Consider the following 27,750-nt stretch of genomic DNA (forward strand, 5'->3'; position numbering starts at 1 on the left):
GCTTGTGGCGAGGCAGGTGCAGAGTAGGGGTGTCCCCGAGCCAGGCTGGCATCCTCAGAGGCAGGTGCCCCCATAGATGCTGTATCTGTGCTTTATCTGCCTGGACGTTGTGGTGACATTGGAGGTAGGTACAAGGACAGCCCACTTCACAAACAGGAAACGGAAGCTAAGGCCCAAGGCCACCTGTGGAGAGAAGGAGGGAAGAAGGGGTGGCGAAAGCCCCGCAGGGAGGCCGAGTAGGGGCAGCCAGGGAGTGGGAGGGAAGGCGGGACAGCCTGGGCCAGGGAGATGGCCCCGCCTTCCAGGAGCTGGCCCAGATCCTGGCTGAGGCCACGACCCTCCTCTGCTGCCCAAACCACACAAGCAGCTTCTTCCTGGCGGCTCGGCTCCGGGGGGCCTGGCAGGCCCCGCGATTCCTGGAGTGGAATCTGGGCTGGGGGCAGGGTGGGCGGGGCCTGGGTGGGAGGAGATGAGGGGTCCAGCAGGGTGGGGGCTGCCTGGGAGAGCACCAGAGCACTCATCCTGCATGGTGGCTTTGAGGGCCCAGATAGGGGAGGGGCAGGGGCTCTGGGGCCCACGGAGGGTGAGCAGTGTGTTGGGCCTCAGGGAAGGGGCCAGGCAGCGGGAGGCTGGGGCAGACCCAGCCTGTCCTCGTTTTACAAGGGAGGAACCTGAGGCTCAGAGAGAAGTGACCTGCCCAGGGTCACGTGGGGGACCACACAGGGGTCTTTGGACCTCCAGCCCAGGGCTCCCTCTCCAGATGCAGGGCTGCCAGGCCTGACACTTGCCCCGAGCCTAGGTCTGAACTGTGCTTTTCTCAGCTCACACTGGGTCACAGGACCTGGGGATTTGGATGCACCGGCCCCCTGCAGGGGTATCAGGTTTGAGACTCCAGGAGATTCTCAGAGGCCTATTGGAAGGTGGGGTTCTGTGCTTCATTCGTCTCTCTGGCTGCAAGTTCTAATCCTGCTCTGCCATTTCATCTTTCTGGACCTCAGTTTATTCATCTGCAAGATGGGGGTGAATAGTAATTACTACCATTTATTAACACTGAGCAGTTGATCTGTACCAGGCACCAGTCATTCCTTTTATTCTATGCCTATCTTACAGAGGAAGAAACCAAGATCAGAGAGGTTTAAGTAACCTGCCCAGAGTCACATAGCTCGTACATGGCAGAGTCAGGATTTGAGCCCGGGCCCCAAGCGAGGTATTAGAGGTTGTGGTGAGAATTAAATGAGACAGATCGTAAAGGGCCTCACTCACAATGAGTCCAGAGAGGGTGGGAGTTAGGGAGTTAGGTCCTGGTCTCCCAGCCTGGAGTGGCAGCCCTGGGCCACACAGAACTCCCTGGGCTGTGCTGAGGGAAGCCAGCGGTCCACAGAGCCCAGGGCAGCCCTGTCCCACAAGGTGGCTTCCAGCAGGAGCCGCCTAAGGCAGAGGGCACTGGCAGCACAAAGGCTCGGGGAACAATGCCCGGCGAATTGGACCGCCCTGCACAGCCGCTCACCCGGGGGCCCTGGCTGAGCAGTGTGGCAGCAGTGGGGAACCCAAGTTCTCGCCCCTGGGGCCTCAGTTCCCCATCTAAACCAAGGGAGGGCTGTGCCCCGCCCACTCCGAGGCACCATCGCTGGGACTCTGCTGCCGCCCTGTGGGCACCGGAGGGAATGCGCCAGGGAACGCCCGACACCCAGCTGGAGGACCCCAGCCCTCCGTTTGGAGCCCCGTAATCTCTACAGGTGCCCTGCCTGCCACGCTCCTTCTCTGCTCTCGACACAGCAGCCTGCGGGACCCTAACTAAGTCTGACCACATTCTCCTCTCCGCAAAACCCTCCGTGGGGAGCCGCTTCCAACTGCCAGATGTCACGGTTTAAGAATCTTTGTGAGCCGGCTGTTAAACACAGCCATTGTTTAAAAACTAACTTACACTGAAAAGAGGTCAAGTTCAGAACTAAGCACTTCCTGGTTTACTTCGTTCCCCTCCTGTCTGTCCTTCTGCATTACACTGGCTGAATCTGTGTGGTGGAGACACTGTGATAACGGCGCTCGCAGCTGTGCTTGGAACCAGCCAGAAGGGAATGTTTCCACGGCCACAAATCAGGCTGGGTTTACCACTCATGTTCTAGACCAGTGCCTCCAACAGAGACACAGTGCAAGCCACACGTGTAATTTCAAACTCCCTAGTAGCCAGACTTAAACAGTAACAGCAAACAGGTAAAATTAAATAGCATACTTTATTTAACCCAGTTACGTCCAAAATATTATCATTTCCATGTAATCAATATAAAGTGACTGATGATATTTTTTACACTTTTTTTGTACTAACTCTTCAAATTCTGGTGTGTATTTTACACTTAAAGCACAACTCAATTCAAACCAGCCACGTTTTTCCAGGTGCTCAACAGCCGAGCTTCCAGTGGCTAATGTACTGGACAGCACAGGTCTAGACTTAAATGGGTGGAGAAAGTATTAACGATGCAGATTAAAAGTAATACTGAGGCTGAAACATTTCAATCCCACTAACAATCTGTTCATCAGTGAGTAATCGGTAGGTCATGTATCAAATTTAATGACAAACTTATTGGGAAGAGAGCAGGGTAGTAGTATAGGCTGAAACAGTGGCCCCCAAAGGTATCAGGTCTCAATCCCTGGAATGTAAATTTTTTTAACATTTTTTAACTTTGCCGATGTGATTAAAGATCTTTACGTGGGGAGATTATTTTTGGTTATCCAGGGAGGCTGTAATGAGGGAGAGGCAGAGGAGATCTGGGACACAGAAGAGGAGGCCGTGTGGCCACGGAGGCAGAGACGAGAGTTATGTGGCCACAAGTCAAGGAATGTCAACAGCGGCCGGGAGCTGTCAGACGCGAGCACGGGCCTGCCACACTGATTCCAGCCCAGTGGTGATGATTCTGGATTTCTGACCTCCAAACTGTGAGAAAATAAACGTCTGTTGTTTTAAGCCCCCGGATGTGTTGCGATCTGTTTCAGCAGCCACAGGAAACTAATACAGGCAGATGGGATGCAGCTCCGTTTACCATATTGTGGCTGAATTACCACCACAGGTGAGCTACAAATACAAGAACTCAGCAACAACAAAAAATCAATAAAAGCATTCTGTGAGAAACAATTGGCTAAACAGAACTTAAAGAGTACTATGTTTTATTACTGGTAATTTATGTGCTACACATCTATCAGTACAATCTACAATAAACGTGTGTGTGTGTGTGTGTGTGTGTGTGTCACACACCAGGTTGTCTTGTACCCTCAGCAGAGCTCAGCAGAGTAGGACACTCGTATTTTTTGAATGAATGAATGTGACTTGGGCCTCAGTTTCCCCCACCACACAACAGGATTATAGGAATGGGATGGGCTCCCCAGCTGGGAAGGGCTGGAGCCAGATGTTGTTAGAGCACCTACTGTATACAAGCCTGGGCTGGGAGCAGAGATGGGACTCAGCACATGGCCCAAACAGCTAGCTAGTGCCCCAGCAGAGGGCCGGGAACAGTCAGATTCAGGGACTCAGATATGGCCCCCGCATCTGCTTGGGAACTACTCAGAGGATTCTCACAGTCCCAGACACGGGGTGCCATGGAACCGCTATACAGGGACAGAAACCAGCGCCAGAAACACAGCAGGACCTCCGAGGGCTGGACCCCGTTCCTCTGGCCAGACCCCGTTCCTCTGGCCTCATCCCTCAGTCCTCAAGGCAAAGGGCCTCCTTCACTCAGGGACTAGGAAGAACCCAGGTCTGGCTTTGTCACAGCTGCAGTGGAGAATCCCTCGCAGCTCCCCAGCCCTCCGCACGAGCCCCCATCCCGTGACCCGAGTCAGGGGCCCAGGTACAGTGTGGGTGACCTTTCCCTCAGCTCCAATGTCTCCTCTCCGGGGCATCCAGGGCCCTATCCGCCCAGCCCAGTGGCTACCCCTGCAGGCCCAACTGGCCACAGACCCCAAGGAGGCTCTGCCCACCCCACCCCCACTTCACATCCTGTCACTGATTTGCAGGCCTGAGCCCTGGCCACTCACTTGCTCCCTCTGGACTCTCCCCTTCCTGTTAAATGGGGAGTTAAGTGGCTTGCCAGGTTTTCACAGCAAGAATTTGGCCAAGTAGACTGGCTCTGGGCACTGGAAGTGAATGAGGGAGACTCTAGACCAAACCCCTTGACCAGAAGAACCTGGGAGCCAGGTCCAGGATCTGGAGGGACTAAAACCCCCTGGACCCCACCCCTACTCTACCCAAACCCCTCTGCCTCAAGCCTGGATCTGCATCCACAGCTCTACCATACTCATCTTGAGAGCAGGGGCTGGAAGGGTTTTGCTCACTATGGGGCCACAGTAAGGGCTTGGCCAGCATATAGTAGGAACTCAAGAATTGGTTTAATAAGCAAAACCACCTACGTATTTTCTACAAAGGCGAGGCCCCTCTCCTGCCTTTGCTCATGCTGTTCCTCCTCCACTGGCCCGCAGCCTCTCTGATCACCCCAAGGAAGACGGGCTTCCAGAACTCAGCACAGTAGGATCCTGGCTCCTGTGGGCCCACGGTGCCCTGGGCACCTGGACATACAGTTTACGAAGTCCATCCTCCTTGCAGTTGGAGAAAAGACAGTGGGCGAGCCCGTCCTCAGCCCTGCGTCAGCAACTGCTCCTCTCCTCTGTGGCCTCGGTGGGCAATGAACTCTGCCCCCCCCACCCCCTTCAGAGTTTCAGGGCAAAACAAAGGGATTAAGGAAGAACCAAAGGCAAGTCCTCTCTTACGACAGCATCAGACAACTGTTTCAAAATATATTAGATTTGGTTTTTATTGTAGAGCACACATATCAGGGCAAAGTGCTGCACACACAACTACAAATCATTTTTGGGAAAAAAGCTGTAAAAAAAAAAAAAAAACTGCAACTGCTTTAGTTACGCAGTCCCGACTTGAGGAATCCACACTGGCAAAGGAGTTCTGGCCCCTGAGAGGGGCTTCTTGATGGTGGCTGCCCCTCAGCTTTCTGCAGCCTCTTCTGTAAGACTAGCCCCCTGGGATGGTAGCAGCCTGGGGACTGGGAGGGCCTCTGCTCTCAGCAGGCCTGGGTCTTGGCCCTGGCTGGCAAAGAGGACATTCCTAATGAACCCAGATCAGCAAAACCTTGCAGCCTTCAAGGATCTGAGCGGGTGGAAACTGCCGAAGACTTCACTTATTTTTTCCCTTTCATTATTATTTTTTAAAGGACCCTTCCTTCCCCAGCTCTCATGCCCCTGAGGCGGAGGAGGCACCAACCCAGTCTGCAGGCCGGAGCTCTGGCCTTGGATGCATGCTGCAGGCGGACAGAGGGGGCGGGCAGCTTCCTATGGGGACTGACATAGGGAGAAGGCCCAAGGAGGGCCGATGGAGAAGAAAGGGAAAGGAAAAGGAAAAAGCCAGGAGACCAAAGGAAAAAATGAAAATTCCGAACCAAAGAAAACAAAAACCCTACCACACACACAACAGTTTTCCAGCCCAAACGCTAGACGCAGAAGGACACCAGTCCCTCCAGCTAGAAACAACTCCTAAAACTGCCCCAACACGGCAAGTCTAACTGTTCCACACAATCACACGTGTATGCTTAAAAGGAGCAACCCAGCAAAGAGGCGGGCTCCTGGCAAGAGGTCAGGACCACTGCAGCTGGCCCCTGGGCAGACCAGGGACCCGTGGGCAGAGCAGGCCAGAGGGCATGCAGGAAGCCCGGGGTCTCAGCCAACTGAACAGCTCTGGGGCAACAGGGGCTGGCGGGGCAACAGGGGCTGGCACTACCTAGGCCTCTGCCCGGTCATCCCTAACAATTGCTGCAGGAGGAGGGGGTATCTGCGTGAGCTGCTGGGGCCTGGAGAGCAGGTGAGGGGTGGGAGGGCAGCAGGCCCCCTGCAGAGCCGGCAAGGCAAGACCTCAACCCATGGCAGACAGCAGTGGGGGGAGGGGGAGGAGATTGAACTTCATTTACAACACTAAGATTTACATTTAAAGCAAAACAAGAATTTTTCTAAACCAAAACATTTTGTTGCTTTTAAATAAACCCAGCCTGACACAGCCCCACGTGAGGACAGCTGCCCCCCACGCCTCCACTGGCCACTCCAGCGTGAGCTTCTGTGCCTACAGATGCCAACAGCCTTTCCATCCAGGAGGAAAACCAAGAACATGAGAACCAGGTCCTGGCCAATTCTGTTCTTCAGCCTTAACAGGCAACAAACCAAGGAAAAAAAATATAAGAACCAAAAAAAGAAAAAAGGAAAAAAAACCCTCAAAACGAAACAAAAGGAGGGGCAGCTAGTGAGGATCAAGCCGAGTCCCGGAGGCTCAGGCCTCAGTGCCGCCGCATCTTCACCTTGCGGGCGGGGCTGCCCGCCGCCTCCGAGCAGTCCTCCCCAGGCTCGTAGGACTTGCGCCAGTAGTTCTCGGAGCTGAAGCTGCCCCTCCGCCGGTGTGTGGGCAGCAGCACCGAGCGCCGGTTCTCCTCCTTGTCCATCTCCAGGATCCGAGGCCTGTGAGGGAAGGGGTGGGGGAGGCGTTACCCAGAGACTGGCCCAGGGCCACCCCAGCTCACCGGGTCTCTACAGAGGGGGGAGGTGTGGCAGTAGCAGAAGCACTGGCACCGTGTCTTTGCCCAGCAGGTGCCAACGGTCACCCCTCGTCTTTGAGACATTCCCCGGTTACCCTGTGGGGTCTGCTGGGCTCTGAGTTTGGTGCCCTAGGACACAGCCAAGGCTGCCGGGCAGAAGGCGGCTTTCCTATCACAGCCTCGAGACCCTGCCTGGTTCTGCCATCCCCCTCGGCTTCTCAATCCTCCCCCGACTCCCACTCTTCCTCTCTGCTCACCAACCCCACTAGCCCTGAAACTACAAAGCTCTTGCTGTCTCAGGGTCTCAGCCCATACAGCACCCCTGGCCCAGACTGCCCCTCCCATACATCTTCCCCATCCTTCCAGTCTCAGCTTCAACAGCTTCCTCAGAAACCCTTCTGAAACGGGCCCCTGCTCTGCGGCCTTCCGAGGCCTGCACTTCCCTCCTAACGTCCCATGTAGCTCCCCAGAGCGTGTGTCAGGGAGCAGAACCAGGGAAGGCGTGGGAAGGCACACCGTGTTCCACAGGCGGACGGCCAGGGCTTAGTTGAGAATGCCACCAAGCCCAGGGAACCAGACAGAAGGCACTGGAAAGGTGGACAATGCCCGGCTCCTAACCATCTACCCCAGGCTTCCCACCCATCTCGCCCTGCAGCCAGGCCGTGGCGCTGCTTTGCCGGCCTGTGTTGAGGGACCGCAGCCGAGTACCTGTGGGCAGCATCAGGGTCTGCCTTGCGGTGGGACCGCTTGGGTTTCAGAGCGGGGTCCCTGTTGCTTCCCGACAGACGATCTGAGGCATAGCTGGGTGGTAACACGGAGCTGCTCAGGGACTTTGTTTCCAACCGGGGCGCATCCAATCTCGTCCTGCAGAGGAAAAGCACGTGGGGTCACCAGCGGGCCTCTGGGGAGGGTGTGGCCCCATGAGACCAATTCTTTCTCTGGCCCGGTTAGGTGGAGGCCAGCAGTCTCTGCTCTGAGGTTCAGTCTCCTCATGGTTCAACTAGGAATTGGTCCAGCTGACTTGCAAAGACTGTCCTTCCCAAGTTCAGGCTTAGGAGCCAGGGACGGGAACACTTCTGTTTGGAGACTTCCAATGACCTGCTGCCCCAGGGGAAGGATCCCAGGGCTCTCTCAGCTGGACGAGGCAGCCCCACCTCACCCTCCTCCGGCCCAGAGATTCTCAAGGGACAGCTACTGTGCCTGCCAGAGGACTGAGGGCCCCACTGGTGGGCACCAACACACTCCAACAGACACATCCACCCCTGCCTGAAACACCAGACAGGAAGGTTCCCCTGGTCCAGGCCTGTGGAAGGACTGGAGGGGAACAGAGTAAGAGCTTCCCTACCCTTACACGGGGACACCAAGGCTATGGTAGAGCCAGGAGGAGGGCCCAGACCCAATCCCACATTCACGCTTGGCTCTGGTCCCACCACAGCCACCTGGCAGCTTCTGCTGGTTCCGGGACACTGACCAAGCCAAGGCCAGAGGGCTTCTGAAGGCAAAGCCCCCACCTAGCACTGGAACACCACTCAGTCAAGGAAAAGTGTGCAAGTATGGAGGGGAAAGAAGGGATGGAGAAACTGGGTGGGGGTAGCCCAGGGCAGCGATCCGAGTCCTTTAGGAAGTCAGGCCAGGAGGAAGCTGGCCTGGGAAGCCTCAAAGAAGCCCCAAGGCCTCTTGTGTGATACAGAGGCCAGCAAGTCAGGCCGCTGGCAGCAAGGGGCAAGAGAGAGGCCTGGGGCGGGGAGTGATGGGGGCACAGCTGGCAGAAGGCCCTGAAGGTATCTTTCCCATGGGCTGCTGGCCACAAAAGAACAACTGGGCTCTGAGGAAGAAGGTGCTATGGCCCCTCAAAGGACATCCTCACAAGACCGCTGGGGGAAGAGAGCAGAAGGGGAACCCAAGAGCTGCCTTGGGTTCTTGGGAATGACTGCGTCCGGTCCTCATAACAGAAGGGAAGACTTGGTCAGTTAGGAGGGGAGTCACGTGTGCCGGGAAGTCCTGGGAGAAAAGTCTAGTCCAGGTGAGACTCCAGGCCTCTTAAGACGGGGAAGCCAGAGGGGCCCAGCTGCACTTACTGGCCCACCAGTCTCGGCCTCCACTCTGGGGACCCCGGGCTACAGGAGACAGGACCTAGGAGCAACAGGAAGATCCAGCCCTGAGGCTGCCACTCCGAGTATGGGCTAGTCACCATCCCTTTCGGGGCCTGTCTCCCCATCTGAGCAAAGGCCTCTTTCAGTTCTGAGGGTCTAGAGACCAAAGACAAGTCGCCTCCTTCAAGGCTAGGATCCTTTCTAGGGGCACTGGGAAGAGGCGGTGCTGGGCACACCCAGACCTGAGGGTGGGAACCAGAATCACCGAAGCCCCGAGAGCTCTCGTTGACCAGGCCAGGCCTCAGATCCCTGTGCTGAGAGCTCACACCAAATGTGACATGAGCCAAAAAGCTCGGCTCAGAGGACTCCAGGGTCTGAAGCCTCGGGAAGGAAAGCGCCCCTCCAGCACTGCCGAGCCGAGCTGACCCGAAGACCCCGCGGGTGCTGGGAGCACACACCCCGGGCAGAAAAGCCCGTGTGGGCAGGACCCGTGGCCCAAGACCGCGAAGGGGTTTCCTCGGGTGAGTGAGGCGGGCCAGAGAAGAGCAGCGCCGCCACGAGGCGAGCCTGGCCCCCACGCCTCCGGGGCTGGAAGGCACGTCCTGCCACGCAGGCACGGCTGGCACACACGCTGAGCCCTGGTGGGGCCCGCCCTTCCTGAGCTGCTTGCGACTAGGGCGGCTGGCCGGGCAGCCGGGGGCAGTGGTGGGGGCCCCTCGCTGTGGGTCGGGGGCTGCTGGGGAGACAGGTGGGACCAGCTGAGAGTGGACAGAAGCCAGGCACACGGACAGGCTCTGCGTCCCTCCAGCTGCCTAAGAGAAGAAGAGACGGAAGGCGCAGCTGCCCGCACAACAGCTCTGCTACCGTCAGGGCCGGCCCTCAGGGAAGGGGTGATCAGAAGCAGTCCCACCAAAAATTCAGCCTCCCGCACCGACTTTGGGGGCAGTAGGAGCTCTGGGGCCCAAAACGGCTCCCGACACATTCCCTGGGGCTGTTACAAGTACATCTCAGAACGGCTGGAGGAGCTCTACTTTCGAAAAGCCACCAAGCTGCAAGAAGCCGGGCTAGAGCCACCAGCAGTGCGCCTTCAGAGCACACCCCTCTCCTCTTAAAGGGCAGCCAACTCCCAGGGAGCAGGCCAGGGTTCAGCAGACAGAGCCACAGGTCTGGGGGCAGGAGGCCCGGTTCTAGCAGTAAGGTCTGGGCCTGTGCCTCCTCGGGTGGTAACAGGAGCCAAGACCTTCCTGACAGATCTGAGCCAACATCCAGGGGTCGCGGCCAGGCACCCCAGGTATGTCGGGACAGCCCCCAGGACAAAGCGTGGACTGGGCCTAGGTACCGGGAAGCCGGAACCAAGGGAGGATGGCCAAGCATTAAGGTAACATTAACATGTGACCGGAGAGGAAGGGAGGAGACTGACTGTCTAGGCACTGCCCTCTCACGTTCCTTTATCCATCATGGACTCCTGCGGAGAAGCTGCTGGGGTGGGGCGGGGCGGGGCGGGGGAGGGGGAGAGTGCGAAATCAGAGACCCAGTCACTGGCCTCAGCCACACAGCTGCCACCCCAGGATGCCCCTGAAGCCCAGGCAGGCTCTCTTCACCGCGGCAGAGAGCTGTCCCGGCAGAGGCAGGCAGAGCAGAGAGCTGTCCCGGCAGAGGCAGGCCACCGTTTCTGGGAGACGGGGAACCAGTTTGCACTTCAGGCCCTGCTGCCAACCACCCACAACTGCTGGTTCTGCCCTCCCCAAGCACCCTTGTGCTACAAAGCCTGGCTTTCCCAACGGAGCGAGCAGGCAGGGCGCGGTGAGGCAGGCCTGTCGGAGTACTCCTCGCCTACAAGTGCCCTGGGCCCCAAGGTCTACTCTCCTGCCCCTCTAAGTATCAGACTCCCGCACAGCCCAGACCCCCACCCATCCCTCCTGCAATAGTCCCGCCTCCCAGCCCCCACCAACACCACACGCTTCTCTCCAACCCCTGCCCTGCTCTCCCCGCATGGCAGTGCTGACACGGGTGCAGCAGCCTGCTACGGTCAGAGGAGCCTGAAGGACACCCGAGTGTATCACCCAAAGAAAGGGCACCCCAAGCACGTACATGGTCCTGGGCTCCCAGCAGACCTCCCCCGACCCAGGCCAACAGAACACCCAGTCTCCAAGGGGAGCCTCTCCAAATCGCCCAGCCTGGTTACCACCACGCCATCCACGCCACATGCGCGTAACCCAGGGCCTCCACAGACGCCAGCCAGACCACAGGGCCAGGATCAGGGTGCTCAGGGACACCCCAGTTCGGGCCCTGGTAAGGGCTCACTGTCCTCCAGGACACCAGGAGACCTGACACCGGGGCTGCTGACCACCACGGCTCCAGGCCCCCCTCTCCTCCACACTGCACCTGACCCAGCACAGCTGTCCTTATTCCTACCCCCGCCCCATCGAGATTACAGGGGGCAACGGTGAGGAAGGGCCGAGAAGCACACACAGCAGTCTCGAGTTTAACCATCTCCAGCATCGCAATGGCCCCAATTTTCAGGTAAGAACACAGGGCTCAGGTAACCAACTTATATTCAGTGAAGAAGGGACAGAGCCAGGCCACGAGCCCAAGCCAGTCACATCCCTGGCGGCCTCACCGCCTCCTTATTCCTCAGGCAGGTTGTGGATACACCCAATCCCTGGACTCCCGGGGAACAAAGGTGGGTAGTCCTTGGTACCAGGACAAAAATCATGGAGACACAAGCAGTGGCAGACAGGTGTCCCGGTGGGGGCCATGTCTCAGGCCTGACCTGGATCAGGGAAACCAAGAGCTGAGGGACAAAGCCCAGAGCACACCCTCTGCTCATCCATGCACAGAGCCTTGCATTCGGCTGCTCTGCTTTCTGGGAGGGCCTCCCTCTGACCCCAGGGACCCCTGGACCGAATGACCCAGGAGGCCGTTTAGCCCAGCCTCCCACAGGCAGTCTCTCCTAAACAAGCCCCCACCTGCTGCTCCCAGGCCTCGGTGCTCCCCAGGGCCCTCCACACCTCTTGCACAGCAGCGAGCGCTCTGCCGAGCTCCGACGGGGTTCCGCCCCACCCGTCTCCACTGTGTTCCCCACTCGGAGCCTCTGTGAGGAACGGTGCCTCTGCCTGACCTGTCCTGGCCCGAGCCTCTCCGAAGCCTGCCTGAGGCCCACACACCACCCCTGACTGCCTTCAGGCGGCACCCCTCTGGAAAGCATTCCCTGACCAGCCCCCGGTGAGGCGCTAAACCTTTACCTTCCCCAAAAGGTAAAGTGAATGAGAAGAGATCACACTCACCACTTTCCCAGCACCAGCACAGAGCCTAGCACACACCAGCTTTGATTAACATTGGACAAGTGACTCTCCAGCTGCTTTTCCAAACTTCAGCTCCACTTGACCAGCAGCAAAGGAACAGGCTATTTACACCGCCTTGAGCCGTTTCCTCTGGTTAATCATGCAGGAACACAAGTCTCGTAGGCCAACCCGATGCAGGCCTGGGGGCCTCCTGAACACCAAGAGATTGGGTGCCCTGGCCACCAACCAGAAGGCCCTGAGGGCCACAAGCCATCGCCTGATGCTGAAGTTTGGATCCACTGCCTCCCTCCCCTCACTGCTCCTCCCTTACAGAGGCCCTCTATACTTCCCGCCTTCAAGCTCACCAATTCTGCCTGGCCAGCAGTTTCCAGCTCAGGAGCCAGAGCTACCAAGCCTGTCCCAACAAGCCCCCGAAGCTGCAGGTCATCTTTCTGTTTGTTTTTGCTGGGCCCCAGTGGACATGCTCCGTGCTCCTAGGACAATGCTCACTCTGCTTGTGCTGTCTGAGCATGCAAAGTGCCCACCTATCATAGATCCAGCCCCAAGGGAGCGCTGAGTCTCCTACATGCCCACCTCGGGTGCCTTGTGCACACAAGATGCTTCATGTTCCCAAGTCGGGAATCCCTGCTCAGAGATCACTCCAAACTGGCTAGAGAAGCCGAGGCAGCTCACTGCCTGCTTGAACCCCTGTCCAAACAGAGTTCACACCCTCCACGCTCAGGGTTAATGTGTGGGAAGCACTCTACCCGGCGCCCGGCACCTAGGAGCTGGATGCTTGGCAGAGGACAGCACACAAGGCCCTTAGAAGGTCGCACGTCAGGGAACTGTGGGAAAAACCAAATACTCCCCCACCCCAATGACTGCCACACCTCGGAAGTTGGCCAGCCTCCTGGTTCTCTAACCAGTCATTTAAAACTTAAACCACACTTCCAAAAAAAGTACGTCCAGCTTCCCTGCCAGGGGAACCAACGATTGGCAAAGATGCATGTTGGGCAGCTTGCTCTGGGTGGGCTGGGAAACAGCGACATTCCAGAAGTTGGGCACATTCAAGAGCTGACAAACCTGCAGCTGCAGCCTCACCCCACACACCCTGGAGGGTAGTCCCCTACCGCTTAAAATACTCTCAGCCACCAGCTCTCTACTGGCACAGCAGAGGCAAGAAAGCCCTTCTGTATGTGAGGCTCTGGGTTCTTCAACTCACAGCATCCACCCTGGGGCAGGGCTCGGGGTGTTCCACTGTGCAAACCACCAAGGGCCACAAGACCCAGCAACAGGAGACCGAGGTTCAAGGCCACACTCAGCCATTTACTGGTTGTGACCCCAAACAGATGACACTAAGCTGCAGCCTAGGGACTGCATTCCCGGGGAGGCTCTCCGAGGGTCACTCCCAGCGAGAAACTATGGCACCACCTCCTACGTGAAGACTCAGCATCATCCACGTGCAAAGGAGCCGTGTTCTGCTGAACCAGGAAGCACTTGACCGCCGCCCACCCGTTTCCCCCCATGAGGCCCTTAGAAAGACTACCGCAGTGCTGACCAGCCTGAAGTAGTGACAGAGGCCCCAGGCCCTCCCTCTGCAGCCTGTGCGATCTTTATCCGAACCTAAGAGAAGGCAGAGCTGGCTCCACCCTACCTACCTGCCTACAAGGAGCAGGGCTGGGCTCAGTGCCCAGGTCCCACCTGTCGGGATGTGGCCTCACCCAAGGACACAGAGTCAGCCAGGCACCCACCAAGGCCACATCCTTGACCCCTGGGCAGCGCCTGAGCCAGGATGCACCCCTTTTCATCAGGTCACCAGCCTGTCCTTTTGTACCTGGTGCTGCTCATCGACCGGAGCTGTCCTCCTCTGGACTGGCCTCAGTGCTGGGACTCAGATGAACAAGGCTCTCCCTGCCCCCCAACAGAACACATCTTTGGAAACTCACAATGGCAAGTGTACAGGCTGTGACAGCAGGGGGCAGGGGATGGGCTGAGAGGGCTACATGTATATGATGCTTCCTGCGTGTCAAAATGGTTGACCCTTGAGCCTTGAAGGACGGCTAGGTTAACCAACTTTCGGTGCGTATATATGGGTCACCTGGGGGGTGGGTGTGGGTCAGAAGGGAAAGCATTCCCAACAGAGGCCACACTGCTGCGAGAGTCTGGGACATCAGTGCATGGGCCACACTAGGAGCTGCAGGTAATTTAACGTAAGTGGGAAGGAGATAACAGGGAGAACATCGAGGGAGGAGGCTGGATGGACAGGCAAAGTCCAACAGAGACCTTGCATTTTACTCTGCGGGCAAGAGAGCTGCCCTTGCCTCTCCTCTGGTCCCCTGGGTGGGCTGCCTACAGCTGGGCACTTCACCAGCTCAGCAGCCTAGGGAAGCTGCGGAGGTGGGGGCACCCATCTACTCCTTTCCAGCCCAGTCCCTGGCTGGCTCCTGAACCCACTCAGGGCAGAAGGTCAAAAAGCCCAGTCACCCACAACAGCCATTCTCCTCGGTCAGAACGCTACAGGGGCTCAGCTGGCCAAAGAGCTTCCGGGGTGAGCTGGTTAACAGTGCAGAGTCCTGGTGGCGCAGTGGTTAAGAATCCGCCTGCCAGTGCAGGGGACATGGGTTTGAGCCCTGGTCCGGGAAGATCCCACATGCCGCGGAGCAGCTAAGCCAACTTGCCTCAACAAAGAGTAGCCCCCGCTCGCCACAACTAGAGAAAGCCCACGCGCAGCAACAACAAAGACCCAATGCAGCCATAAACAAATAAATAAACAAAAAACAAAAAACAACAACAGTGCAGAGTCCTAGCTCCACCAAGGAGCATCTGGCTTGGGCAGCCAGGTACAGGAGCCACCGCTCGAGGGAGGAAACACCCAGAAGAATGACCCAACACTCCAGCTCTGGCCACTTCCTCCTGCACCTCCAGTGAAGCTTTCCCTGGGATGAGCTATTGTGAGGAGCTGGGAAGGAACACCTAGGAGGCGCTGCTCTGGTTCTGCTCCCCCCCAACCCTCATTCCTGCCCCGGGTGGGCCACCTGGTCTCTGGCTGCCACTGGAGGTACCAGGCACACCTGACAAGAAATGACTGGGCAGGAAAGGCCAGAAGGGAGCAACACATTGGCCTGCCTCACTTCCGGGTCCTGGGTTTTGGACTGTGCTGGGAACCACAGGAAAAGCAAGCGGAAAAGCAGATAAAAACCCTTCTTCTGACGGATTCCGGGAATATTCTTAGGCTAGAGGAGAATCGCTGCCAGGCTGATCACTGTCTGGAGTTCCCCTAGGTGCCCAGTGCCCTGCCCGCACCGCAGGACTGTCCCACGGGTCTGGGTCATCTCTATTCTACAGATGATAAAACAGACTCAATGTTCTGACTTGGCAAAGTGGCAGGGCTGTGCCAAAGAGACATCACCACCACAATGTACTGGAGCTCCAGACCCAAAGGGCCAAGATGCAGAAGTGATAAACTGAAGTTAAAAAGATGACAAGCCAGGGCTTCCCTGGTGGCGCAGTGGTTGAGAGTCCGCCTGCCGATGCAGGGGACGCGGGTTCGTGCCCCGGTCCGGGAAGATCCCACGTGCCGCGGAGCAGCTGGGCCCGTGAGCCATGGCTGCTGAGCCTGCGCGTCCGGAGCCTGTGCTCCACAACGGGAGAGGCCACAGCAGTGAGAGGCCCGCATACTGCGCAAAAAAAAAAAAAAGATGACAAGCCAGAGAGTAAGGATGTACTTAAAAAAAGAAAGAGCTCCCAATGGCCAAAGCTGGGACAAGCTGAGCACAGAATAGACACCATGAGTCCACACTGCTGTCAGGAATGAGTGAATGAAGAAATAAACAAGTGGGGGAGAAGACACAAAATCTCCTGTGCAGAAGGATTCCAGGAATCTGTGTGGCGACTCTGCCCTCAAAGAGGTGGCGCTCACCCCCAACTCCTTACGTGTGGGCCGCTCACAGCGACGTCCCTCCTAGGAGGACAGTGTGAACAGGGGGCAACAGTGACAAACACAGCCTCAGCTGGGCGCTCAGGGTCAGCGTCGACAGTGGAAGGTCCTGCGCCCTGGACGTGATGTGAGGAGAACAGCGCTGCCCCTCTGCAGTCTCCTCCCCAGACCCACAACCCCGGTGTAACCAAGAGGCAACACCAGACACACCACAACTGAGGGACCTTCCACCACACACCTGGTGGTCAGTGTTACCACGAATAAGGCAAGTCTGAGAAAGTGTCGCAGCGGAGAGGAGCTAAGGTGACACGACAACTGCACGTCCTGTGGGGTCTGGGACAGAAAAGGACGTGAGGAGAAACTAGGGAAATGTGAGTAAAGGATGGACTCCAGTTAACCGTCCTGGATCAGTATTGGTTTCGTGACTGTGATGAACATACCACACTGATGTGAGACATTACCAGGAAGGGGAACGGAGAGCTCTCTGCTATCTTCCCAACTTTCTGTAAACCTAAACCTGTTCTAACAAATAAAGTTTACTTAAATTTAAAAAAAACACAAATAAGGCAAGCTATAGGACATCCTGCTCCAGCCTGGGTCTAGGCACTGTCCTGCTCACTGACGACTACACGAGCCTGGGCAATCAGCCAGCCTTCTTAGGACCCCTGCCTCAAGGCAGGAATGTCTTGACCCAGCATTTACGTGGTCAGTCTATTCACCTCGTGAGAGAAAAAAAAGAAGTGCTGGAGATGCCAGGATTGGCAATGTTGGTCAGTACGTCCCTGACCCCCTAGCCAAAGAAGAGGGACAGCCACAAGCCATGCGCCTGCTCAACACGCAGCCAGCCACCCATCTACGTCCCGTCCTCACTCCCTGCTCCTCCCAGAAGTGAAAACCCAGGCATTTTTAAAGCAAGCTGCTGAGGCACAATCTAAAAATACTCAGTGAGAAGCACACGTGACAAATCAGAACCAAGGAGGAAGGAAAAGGAAGAGGTGGGGGGAGGCAGGGTCTGGAAGAATGTTCCCCAAATCCTGTCTCAAGACCCAGCCCACAAACACTGGGAGCGTGTGCTTTTGCTCAGCCCTCATGCTGAGGGCTACTGACAGAGGAACCCAGACCTCCACCTGCAGTCAGGTCTGCAGGAGCCAGACACCAGGACACTTACTTCCTGAGGATGATGACTGCTCTGCGCTCCTTGATGTCCTGAGGCCGGATGCAGTGAGTGATTTCATCAGCAGCATATCCACTGAAAAGAAACACAGAGCACGTGAGCATGGAGAGTGGATGGACAACCAAAGATCCCCAGGGTTACGGAGACAGAAATAGGGTCCTGGTCTTAATGGCCACCCTCCACCCCATTACATGACAGGTTCAAGGATCTACGTGGGAGGAAATACGTGTTAAGTTCCAGGATGCTTTTGCCCAGAAACCACTGAAGGGAAAACCTGGGATGAGGTAAAAGCAGGTCTTAAAGCAGAAGCCGAAGCAGGAATCTCCTTGCACAGCCCAGGAGCCCTTCTTTCAAAGGGTCCCCAAGAGGGCACACCTTTAGTGGCTTTGGAGGCGGATGGAGTGACTCAAGCCAGACCCTGGGGAGAAGATAAGAACCGCATCTCCCCCTCCCCCACCCTTGGGCTGGCAGAGGAGGCCAAGGCAGACACTGACAGCACTTGAGTCACCAGAGAGAACTAAGGCTGCAAGGTTCAAAAAGAGAATTTGTCTACTTAGAAAAAAATGCTTTCAAAAACCTTCATTTTGGGGGATCCAAAATCTTGAAGACAGCTGTGTTTGGAATATTTTAAGAATTCCCATCACACTCAAGTATCTATTTATTTTCTTCATCAAGTTACATGATTTTGAAAACTGCTCAGACCAATGAATGTGGGTAGATGGCTGTCCTCTTCACAACTAATGTCTGTCCGATTTGAAACTCTGGAAGCAAACTCAGCTCCCTGAGTACAGGCCCTCACTGGGAGCCTGGCAGCCATGAGACACTCCCACCCCGAGTTCCACACTAAGCCCCCCACTGAGCCAAGGCAGCTCCGCAGCCACAGGCCTCCTCCCCCTGCTCAGGGTTCCCTGGCTACCGCCAGGACCACCAATCTTCCTCTATTCAGCTGCTAATCAGCTCCTTCTCAAGGGTAGCTGTGAAGACATGGGTGGAGCAATGGTCAGAAACACCACAGGCCTGGGAAGGACTCCTCAAAATGACCAGGCTGCCCCAATGTGGGCAAGAACTAGAAGCAAGAGCGAATAAAAAATAAAAAGTCCTAGAGAGAGGTACCTCTGATTCAGAAATCTGATTTGGAGCCATGTGGAGGGCGGAGAAAAGAGCTCTTATTTTAGGGATTTTCCCCTTTGAGCTGCTCCTGGACCAGAGGTTTTCAATTTTCTCTGTAAATAACAGTCCCGTGAGATAACTACGGACAAATGTCCACAGTCAAATCAATCTGGAAATATTGACGAGTTTAATAAAGTATCGGTATGTTAAAGGACCTGAGAGTTACTACAGCTGAGTTTAACTGAGCACTGACCAAGGAACCTTCTCTCAAACAACACCTATTAACATCTGCAGGCGGGAGTTCCCTGGTGGCCTAGTGGTTAGGATTCAGTGCTTTCACTACAGAAGCCTGGGTTCGATCGCTGGTAGGGGAACAATCCCACATGCCCCGCGGCATGGCCAAAATACAAAAAAAAAAAATTTAGGGACTTCCCTGGTGGTCCAGTGTTTAAGACTTCGCCTTCCAATGCAGGGGGTGTGGGTTCGATCCCTGGTCAGGGAGCTAAGATCCCACATGCCTCGTGGCCAAAACACCAAAACATAAAACAGAAGCAATATTGTAACAAATGCAATAAAGACTTAAAAAAATGGTCCACATTAAAAAAAAAATCTTTAAGAAAATATCTGGAGCTTCCCTGGTGGTGCAGTGGTTGAGAGTCCGCCTGCCGATGCAGGGGACACGGGTTCATGCCCCGGTCTGGGAGGATCCCACATGCCATGGAGCAGCTGGGCCCGTGAGCCATGGCCACTGAGCCTACGCCTCCAGAGCCTGTGCTCTGCAACGGGAGGCGCCACAACAGTGAGAGGCCCGTGTACGGCGAAAAAAAATACATATATATCTGGAGGCCCAGAGAGAAATGCCATACAAGGATCGAGGAGTTGAAGAGACCTGGGTTAGAACCTGAGCTCTGTCACCTTAGCTGAGTCACATGCTGGGCCAAAACCTCAGCTCCTCCAACTGCAGGGACAGCAGTAGATTCTTGGGTGTTCATGTGGTGGTGCTCTGTGCTCTGTCACTTACGACATTCCTTTGTGGTGACTAACGATGAGACTGTTAAAAGGGTCAGTGCCTCCTGTCTTCTAGACAGAACTACAGTTATATGTCTTCCTGGTTAGCACCCCTGGAGAAGAGCAGTGGGAGGCCCACCGGCAGGGCTACCGTGAGAATTCAGTGAGATAATGCAGGGTGCCTGGCACCCCCATTTACTGAGCACCTGACACAAGCCAGGCGTCCTGGACAACCTTCACCCAGGCTCCCTGCAGCAGAGGCCTCCTGGGCCCCCTCCCAGGGCTAGGAGCTCTAGGTCTCATCCTACGCTCTCTCTTGTCACTCCACATTAGGGGAGTGCAGATCTGGGCTCCAAGACAGTCCCATATTAACACGGGACTTTCCCAAAGAGGGAAGTCCAGTTCCCCAAAGGCAATCCAAGGCATATTTCTAAGGCCTAGACCTGCAGTACCAGTTGCAGGCTACCTTCCTTACTGTTAACGAGTGTTACTAATCTGTTTGACTTGGCTATAGGACCTACCAAGGGCCCTGACTTCCCATCTTCAGCAAGGAACTGCATCCTGTAACACAGAAGCAGCAGATCCAGACGCTGGTCAAATTTTAAGTGCCCCCACCTCCCAAAGTGCTCTAGAACAAAGAGCAAGTCATGCCAGGTTCCTGTCCCCCAGCCCAGGCTTCAGAAGAACTAGTGCAGAAGCAAGACTGCACGGGCCCACAGAAATGACCATGGCGCTCACTGACCCCCACCTGAACAGCTCACTGGCACTGGTCTTCTAGAACTTCCTGGCAGCTACGACACAGCCTACTGACCCCGTCCTCAGTATCAAGCTCTGCTGGGAGTGGGGGGCTCCAAGTCCTGATCAGAGGAAGCTCTTCTGTCCAAACTTCAGCAGAAAGTGCCCAAGAGAGACCACAGAGGGTTATTTACTGCTAAGGAACTTACTTGCTACAAGAGAAACTGTTTGAAAGTGCCAGTCTGCCAGCTTGAAACTTAATATACCCTGGGTCCAGGCCTAACCTTGGCATGAAGAAAAGTTCCAGTGCCTCCTCCTCTTTTGTTCTCACAGGGAAGAAGGAGGGGAAATACCTGAGGCTGGTACTGCCCTGCACTGAGCCCAAGCACCACCCCCACCCCATGCAGCAGTGACTAGTGTGCCGCAAGCACCCAGAGCAAGAGCCTGGCTGTCACCCACCACACTATGCCTTAGAGTGACTCTTGGAAAGTCTCCCCTCTCTTGGAAAGCTCTGCTCACCTCCCCAGGCTGGGTTCCCCCACACCGCCCACCCAACCCGTCTCTGCTACTGCAGTTCGGCCTTGTGGCAATCGCCTTCCCTGCAAGACAAAGCTCTGCAAAGGCCTTACTCATCTCTGCATACAGCAGACGCTAGATGACGTGTGTGTGTGTCGAGGCCCAACGTTCCTACTGCTGTGAAGACTCAGTTTCTACATCTGCGAAACACAGACTGCAGCAAGTCCTTCCTCGGAGGATCCGGTGCAGGTCAAAGGAGGAGTCTGGAAGACTCTTCATAAGGGGCTGTGCAGGACCACACACCTCTCCTCTAGGGCACAGCCTTGGAGACGGAATTATTAAGGCACAGTTCCAAGGTGGCCGCCATTCCCCATCTACTCTGTGCCCTGCCCAGGGCAGACAGAGCAAGAGATGGAGGGACTGGCAGAGATCACCAGGACTGCCTGGCGACACCTCCCTCTAGCGGGGGCTGCCACTGAGAGGCCTACAGGACCTCACTTAGGATTTGGGGGGCAGCAGGCCAGCCACCTGGGCACAGGGGCAGAACTGTGAGCTCAGACTCAAGTTATAATCACACCTGAACCTCCTAGAAGACACATGGCCTAACACGAAGAAGCAGCCCTGGGGCTTTCTGAACCCAGAAGGAAGAAGGCCAACCTGCTCCAAGTCCCAATTCTGTACACATCAAGGTATAAATACAAAGCAGCTGAGCACAGAGGCAGCTTGTTTCCAGACACTTCACCAAAACCTCAAGCCTTTGGTCATGTGAAAGAGAATCAATCTTCGCTAACAACTCTAGGACTTTAATAGCCCCATTTTGCAGAGGCAAACTAAGGCCCAGAGAGGTTAACTAACTTGCCCCAAGTCAAACAGCTAAAGTGGTGGCACTGGAACTCTAATCAAACTCTCGGTTTCAGTGTCTATGCTACACTGGTTTTTGTTTTTTGATGGGAGTGGCGGTGGGGAGAGGCAGGTAACAAGGGGTAGGAAGAAAAAGCCCATCTGTGTTTCCCAGTGACAAGGTCCAATCTGTAGTGGGGGCCTCACTGACCGCAGCAAAGGGTACAGGTAGTCCAACCATCTCCAGGGAAAGAGTCCGCAAAGATGAGCCCACGCCTGCAGCGAGTTAGCATCATAACCCAGTAACAGCGGCACACCAACGGCCCAGCCAAAAATGGCCAGCCAGCCCTGAAACTTTTATGGCCTATTTATTTTCTGCTTTCTCTGACCTTCATGACTAAGACCGTCACTAGCCGGCTAGCTTCCTCTCCTTTGCTGCCCTCTGCCTTCTTCTCACGCCTGGCAGAACCAAGGCCAGCCAACACCCCGCAGCCCAGAGCTCCTCCTGAGAATAAACAGCCCTGACTTCATCCTAAAGTTCCTCCCCCTCTCACGGAATCAGGAGATTCCACACAAGAGATGTGGCCCAGACCTATGTGCCCTACATTCCCAGCTATTTTAAGCCAGAAAGCTCAATTCTGCTGTCAACCAGCTGAACACCATCCGTCCTCTGCCCAGGACTGAAGGGGTGCCCGCCCCACCCAGCATCAACGTTATCTGGAAGTCACAGGCTGCGCCCACCACTGCGTGTCTCACGGCCGGGCGATACAGTAATTTCCAGACAGGTGGCTAAGGCCTGGGTCTTTGGGCATGTGGCCACCACAACCACAGACCACTCAGCAGTGATTAAAAATAGCACCAAGTATGCAATTAGCCTTGAGGTAATTATTCCAATTAATCCATCTGAAATCTGTTTTAATCTACCATTTACCATACAGAAAACAGGAAAAGGAATACAAGATGAACTGATATAAGAAAAGATAAAAAATATTTCTCTAGAGAACAGCATTAAGACAGGACCCACTCAGGCCCAGCATGGAAAGGTTACAAAAAAACAACTGCCAGCTGGGTTTGGAAAGAAGTTTGAAGCACTTCCAGAAGGGTCTGTTCTGGAATTGCTCTAAATGCCCACGTCTGGACACTGCTGAGTCAATGTTTGCCACACACTAAAATCCACGCTGACAACTATTAAATATAAAACTGTATTCCTGCCATATTGCCTTGGATGGGTACAGACACCACTGCCATCAACAACACAAGTCTGAGTCAGATGAGAATTACTAGAACCCGTCCCTATCTGTAAAGAAGCACTGTCTTCATCAGCCCCTTCCATTGGCAGCTTTACAGCTCATCACCTCTGCGCTGGGATACTTACCAGGAAGTGAAAGCAAGCATCCCCTCTTACCAGCTCAGCGAAGAGCCCAAGCAGGACTTGCACAGAGGCAGCACTAACAGGCAGGTGTTCACCCACCTGCACAGCAAGTAAGCTCACAGAGCTAAGTGAGCAGGTGCTGGAGGATTTAAATTAGCAGGGGTGTCCGGAACCTGAGAGCAGTAGCTCTCCCCTGGGGACGTTTCACCCCCCGGGGGACACGTGGCAATGTCTAGAGACATTTCTGGTCATCACGGAAGGTGCTTCTGGCATAGTGGACAGAAGCCAGGGATCCAGCTAAACGTTCCACAAGGCACAGGACAGCCCCCACACGTCAACAGGACTGCGGCGGAGAAGCTCTGCTCTAGAGCCTCACCGAGGCACGCCACACCAGAACCTCTACCTCAGGTCCAGGCTGGCTCTGAGGACTGGTAATGCGCTCCAGCTGCCTCTAGTCGGCACCTAGCCCTCAGCTAGCCCCTCGTGCGCCCCCCTCCGCCGCACCTCTGCTCGGCGGCTAACTCCCAGTCACCTCCTAGTCCTCCTTCAAGTTCCTGAAAACCTCCCAACTCCACAGTGGAGTAAGACGTCCCCCCAGTGTACTCCTGCGGTTACCTTCCTGGGCTGTAACTAAATGTCTGTGGCCTCCACCGGGCCGTGACCTCCGTGAAGGGAAGAGCCATGTTTAAGGCTCCACCAAATCCCCAGCCCCTTCCCCGACAAGAGAGCAGGGGAGCACGAAATGGCTGTGTATGAAAGCACCCACGTAAGGGTCGAGCCTGTGCCAGGCCCTCTACTAGACACTGAATCACCACCTTTAGCTCTGATAGGCTGTGCAAGTTGCCATCACCCTATTTACAGATGGAAAGGCCGGCTCAGAGAACGCTCACAAGGTCCCAAAGCAAATGAGAGGAGAGCTGGGTTCAAAGCCTGGGGCAGCACTTTTCAGGACGTGGCCGAGCCTCCCACACTGACCCCTCAGCCAAGTCAGAACCCAGGCGGAAGGGACTGGGAAAGCCTCGGGACTTCCCTCTTCTACAGCAAAGCTGAAGAGGGTTTTCCTGGTGATGCGATCCCTCTGCTAAGCGCTAACAGACCTGCGCTTTAAGAACCTGAAAACTCTCTTCAATACTGGGTGTGAGTGTGTGGGAGGGAGGGGGCTCTGCAAGTCACAAACTGCCTCTTGTGGCCCCCCCTTTACACACCGGACCACTGCCAGGCCTCCTGCTGACAACCCTGAGGACCTGTGATGATGTGGGAAAGCAGTATCCCGTTAAGAGAGCAAATGGCCCTCGTGTGAGAGACCCTTTTAAGCATGGAGAGCCCTTCAATGGAGTCAGGCCACTTGGGAGAGTGTGCCCTGGAAATGCCATCTTAAAGGCCTCTGCCAAGACATCCATGTGGAGCACCACGCAGATCTGAGAAGCTGGGAGCCCACATGACAAGGGGGTATCTGAGAGGTAAGTGGCCCTCTAGCTTCCAACGCATGAGGAAGCCGGAATACTGCCCCTGCTGCCACTGACTTCGCAAACTTTCCCCTCAGGAGACGTGGTGGGTACCACACGGCTCTGCTGGCATTCCCAGATGTGGAAGCAGCCTCAGCTCTTCCCCTCAAATGAGACAGAACACTTGCCTCAGGGCACTGAGAGGGCTCCGGGGACCCCGCTTCTCCCCATGACCGTGGCCCACGGCACTGACCGAAATTCAGAGGTTAAGCTGCTCACAACAAAACTGCAGTGCCTGCCGATCCTGTACTAGAATGTGGTGGTCAGCCAAGCTGCAGTCTAGATCTCCTAAGAGGTTTTGGGGATTACTGAAGTACATCGTTCCATTTACTTGTTCCAGGGCCGGAAGCAGGGAGCTTCCAAGTAAATTTTCTGCTTCATATAAACAGCAAAGGTGTTGCAGCAGGCAATCTTCTCTGAGGGCCAGGGCGCTGAGCTAACTCTCAGCAGGTTCTGGGACTGAAAATAGGCCAAGAGCCTAAGATCTGCTGAACAGCTACAAAGCCTAATACCAGGAAAAAGACAAGCTTTATTTTGTTTCATAGGGTCCTGATTACAGGTAACTCATCTTACAAAGGACCAATGGGCTCTTCTGCAGCCAAGAGGGACTGAATTTTAAGTTTGCTGCACTCTATTCCTGGTCCAACCCCTGATCTGTTCAAAACCAGGGAAGCCACTCCCCCTCCTGGGAATGGAGAACGTGTATCAATTAAATACGCTCAGGGGCCTTCCTCTGTGAAGATGTCCTCTCTTAAACGAATCCACGAACATGTTCTCTGTTAAAAAGACCAAGAATGGCAAAGTTGGAAAGACTTTTAGACGGTAATCCCAACTAATTTTTTTAAAAACTCAGACTTGGAAATGGAGGCCCAAAATGGAAGTGACTTGCTCAAATCACGAAGGTAAAGAGACTCCGAAAACCACCCTTCTAGAAAGATGCCTTTAGATTAGTTCCGGGTCAAGTCTGCGATCTCGTCATATCTACCCACGGGATAGAAAATTCTAGCTCAGCTCCCTGCTTTCTTACTGCCTGTGTTTTAAACGCAGACCCCTTTCCCCGCCCCCCACCCCCGCCCCGCAAACAGAAGCCTGGGTCAGAAGCGGAAAGCGCGGGCTCCTGGGGGCCGCTCCCACCTCCCAGGCGGTTACCTGAGCACAGTCACGCTCCCCCTGCGCACAGGCAGGGAAAGCACGGGCTCCGACACCCGGATAGGCTTGAACTGGAACTTGCAGCCGAAGCAGAGTGCGGAGTCGCTGAAGAAGGACACGGACACGATGGGGCGCTCGAAGATGTGGATGGGGTCCACGTGAGACACGATGCAGCCGCCGGGCTGGTAGTCGTTGATGACGGCGCTGTTGACGAAGCCCTCGGGGATGACGCGGTGCTCCACCAGCTTCTGGATCACCAGCTGGTGCACCCACTCGGGGATCTCGTCCACGTCGCCCGGCGGGTACAGGCGCTCCTGGCCGGGCCCGCGCTTCTGCAGCTGGGCGCCGTACGTGTAGCCCTCGCCGAAGAAGTACTTGTTGCGCAGCGGGGCCCGGTCCACCGTGTGCTCGTTGTACAGGCCCTTCTCGGCGCGGGACACCACCTCGTCGATGCGGGCCTCGATCTTGGCGCACTCGTCCTGGCTGAACAGGCGCATCTGGCGGATACCGCTCTTCACCTTGCGCGCTTCCTCCTCCTTCTGCAGCTGCTGCTCCTCAAAGTCGCTGCGCTCGGGGTCCGAGTCCTCTGGGTACTTGCGCTTGGCTCCGGGCGCCGCGTAGGGCTCGGCCGCGGCGGCGGCGGCGGCGGCGGCGGCCACGGCGGCGGCGGCGGCGGCCGCGGCCTCCCGACTGCCCGCCTTGTAGTTGTCCCGGGACGTCATGGACTTGAGCTTCTCCCGCAGGTCCGTGTAGCCGCTGGCGGCCGCCATGGTCCACGCCGCTGCTCTAGGGCCCTCCGCGGCGGGCGGGGCGGCCGGGCATGGCTCTGGGGGACGCGCCCGGGCCCCGGGCCGCAGAGGCCCTCAGCGCCAGGCTCGCGAGCGAGGCCGCGCCGCCCAGCAGGGGCGTCGAGAGGCGGCGGGGCGGCCTCAGGGGCGGCGGGTCATGCGGCGGCGGCGACGGCGACGAGGCTCCCTCCTCCTCCGCCTTCTCCGCGTCCCGGGGGGCAGGGGCGCCGGCAGGGCCTCATGCCGCGCGGGGCGGCCGCGGAGGCTCGGCCCGACTCCTGGCCGGACCCTCGGACGCCCGGCTCGGCCCGCACTTTAAAGCGCTCCTCACGACGTCACGACCGCCCGCCCGACGTCCGCCAGCGCCGCTCCTCAGCGGGCGGCTCCAGGCGCACGCGCAGTACGACCGGCCACGGCGGCTCCGCGTGCAGCGAGCATGCGCGCGCCTGCGGCCGGGTCAGCAGAGGGGCCGGCGCACGCGCAGACGGGGGCCGTCCACCGCCCCTCCCCCACACACTGAAGGGCTCCGCTAACGCCCCAAACTGTAGCCTGCCTCCTGTCCGCGCCTCCCCCGCGGCCGTAGGGCTCCCTCCACGGGGGTGCGCTCACGCCGTCAATGCTGTCGCCACGCTACGTCACGGCATCGTCCGAACGCCCGAAATCGCCTCAGCCCCCAGCGCGCAATCACCAGGGAACCGCCACAACCCAGCCTGCCCGGTCACCGCCCCCTTGGCGCTTCCACTTTTGTCACTGGGCCACCGGCCACGCGCCGGGAAAGCCCAGACGGCAGCTTCCGGAAGCCGGTTGGCGCGCATGCCTGTCAATCCGGCGGTCGCCTTGGCTACTGCGTCCGTCCCCTAATTAGCGGCGGGCGGGCCGCGAGGACCCCTGAAGGGTGACCGGGTGGCTAAGGGAGTGCCTGATTGGAGACCCGACCGCAGGGAAGTGCTCAGCGCGCAAGGATATGCTCCGATTGCGGCGCCAAGAGCCCCGGCCCAGCCCCTGGCCCGCGGCTGCTGCCACAGACACCGCCCCCTCGCCGCCGCCCGGCGTGGACGTTGCCCTAGTCACGTCCCGGCGGCGGCGCGTGCGCGGCCCTCCTGGGCCGGGCGCCCCCGGGACGACGGGGAGCTGGGGACGGCAGCCCGGGCCGCGGTCCCCGGAGTCACTGCTCTCCCGGGCGCCCAGGCCTTTGTTCAGACCCTCCCGGCCCCTGATGGCAGGGCCTGCACGCGTGGTCACGCTCCTTGGTCCCTGTCCCTCCCACCCGTTCCTTAACTGTGGTTTTTGGAGGCTCGGCTCACCCCTCTAGCAGCCTCCCCAGATTCTCACTGGGATGAAATGCATCTTGGGTTTCGTGGCCTCGCCACCCTGGCCTTTGTGCCCCCAGCCCCTGCGCCCTCTCCACCCACCGCCCCCGGCTGGTCGGGGCTTGAGCTCCAGACCCTGCCACCCAACAGACGTGGGTTTGGACCTTGACCTCCTGACGGGCTGTAGGACCCCGGACAAGAAATGGGAATGAAATCAGTGCCCATGTGCGGTGGGTGTGAAGATGAGACAAAGTCCTGCATCCTGTACATTAAGCAGAGAGGACCACTGGCCTCGAGTGTGGGCCTGTTTCCACGTCCTGAACTAGGGGCCTACCGGTCCCTGGTGGGAGGTGG

At 56.9% G+C, this 27,750-nt stretch overlaps 1 protein-coding gene across 1 annotated transcript; it reads right to left on the minus strand.

Moving 5' to 3' along the window:
- Positions 1-2,212: 2,212 nt before the first annotated feature.
- Positions 2,213-26,190, minus strand: ALKBH5 (alkB homolog 5, RNA demethylase). The gene is made up of 4 exons (XM_081218775.1): positions 25,299-26,190; positions 17,058-17,138; positions 7,284-7,439; positions 2,213-6,498 (listed from the first exon to the last, which is right to left on the minus strand). The coding sequence occupies exons 1-4, from the start codon at positions 26,066-26,068 to the stop codon at positions 6,321-6,323; spliced, it is 1,185 nt and encodes a 394-aa protein (XP_081074901.1). The 5' UTR covers positions 26,069-26,190; the 3' UTR covers positions 2,213-6,320.
- Between the last annotated feature and the right edge of the window lie 1,560 nt (positions 26,191-27,750).

The sequence above is a fragment of the Mesoplodon bidens genome, assembly GCF_964165515.1.
Source record: "Mesoplodon bidens genome assembly, chromosome: 19".
NCBI classification, from domain to species: domain Eukaryota; kingdom Metazoa; phylum Chordata; class Mammalia; order Artiodactyla; family Ziphiidae; genus Mesoplodon; species Mesoplodon bidens.

Coding starts and splice junctions, on each gene's coding strand:
- ALKBH5 (XM_081218775.1), bottom strand. CDS start 26,068: ATGGCGGCCGCCAGCGGCTACACGGACCTGCGGGAGAAGCTCAAGTCC. Junction 7,440..17,057: donor GCAGTCATCATCCTCAGGAA/GTAAGTGTCCTG, acceptor TTTCCTCTGCAG/GACGAGATTGGATGCGCCCC. Junction 6,499..7,283: donor GACCCTGATGCTGCCCACAG/GTACTCGGCTGC, acceptor CTTCCCTCACAG/GCCTCGGATCCTGGAGATGG.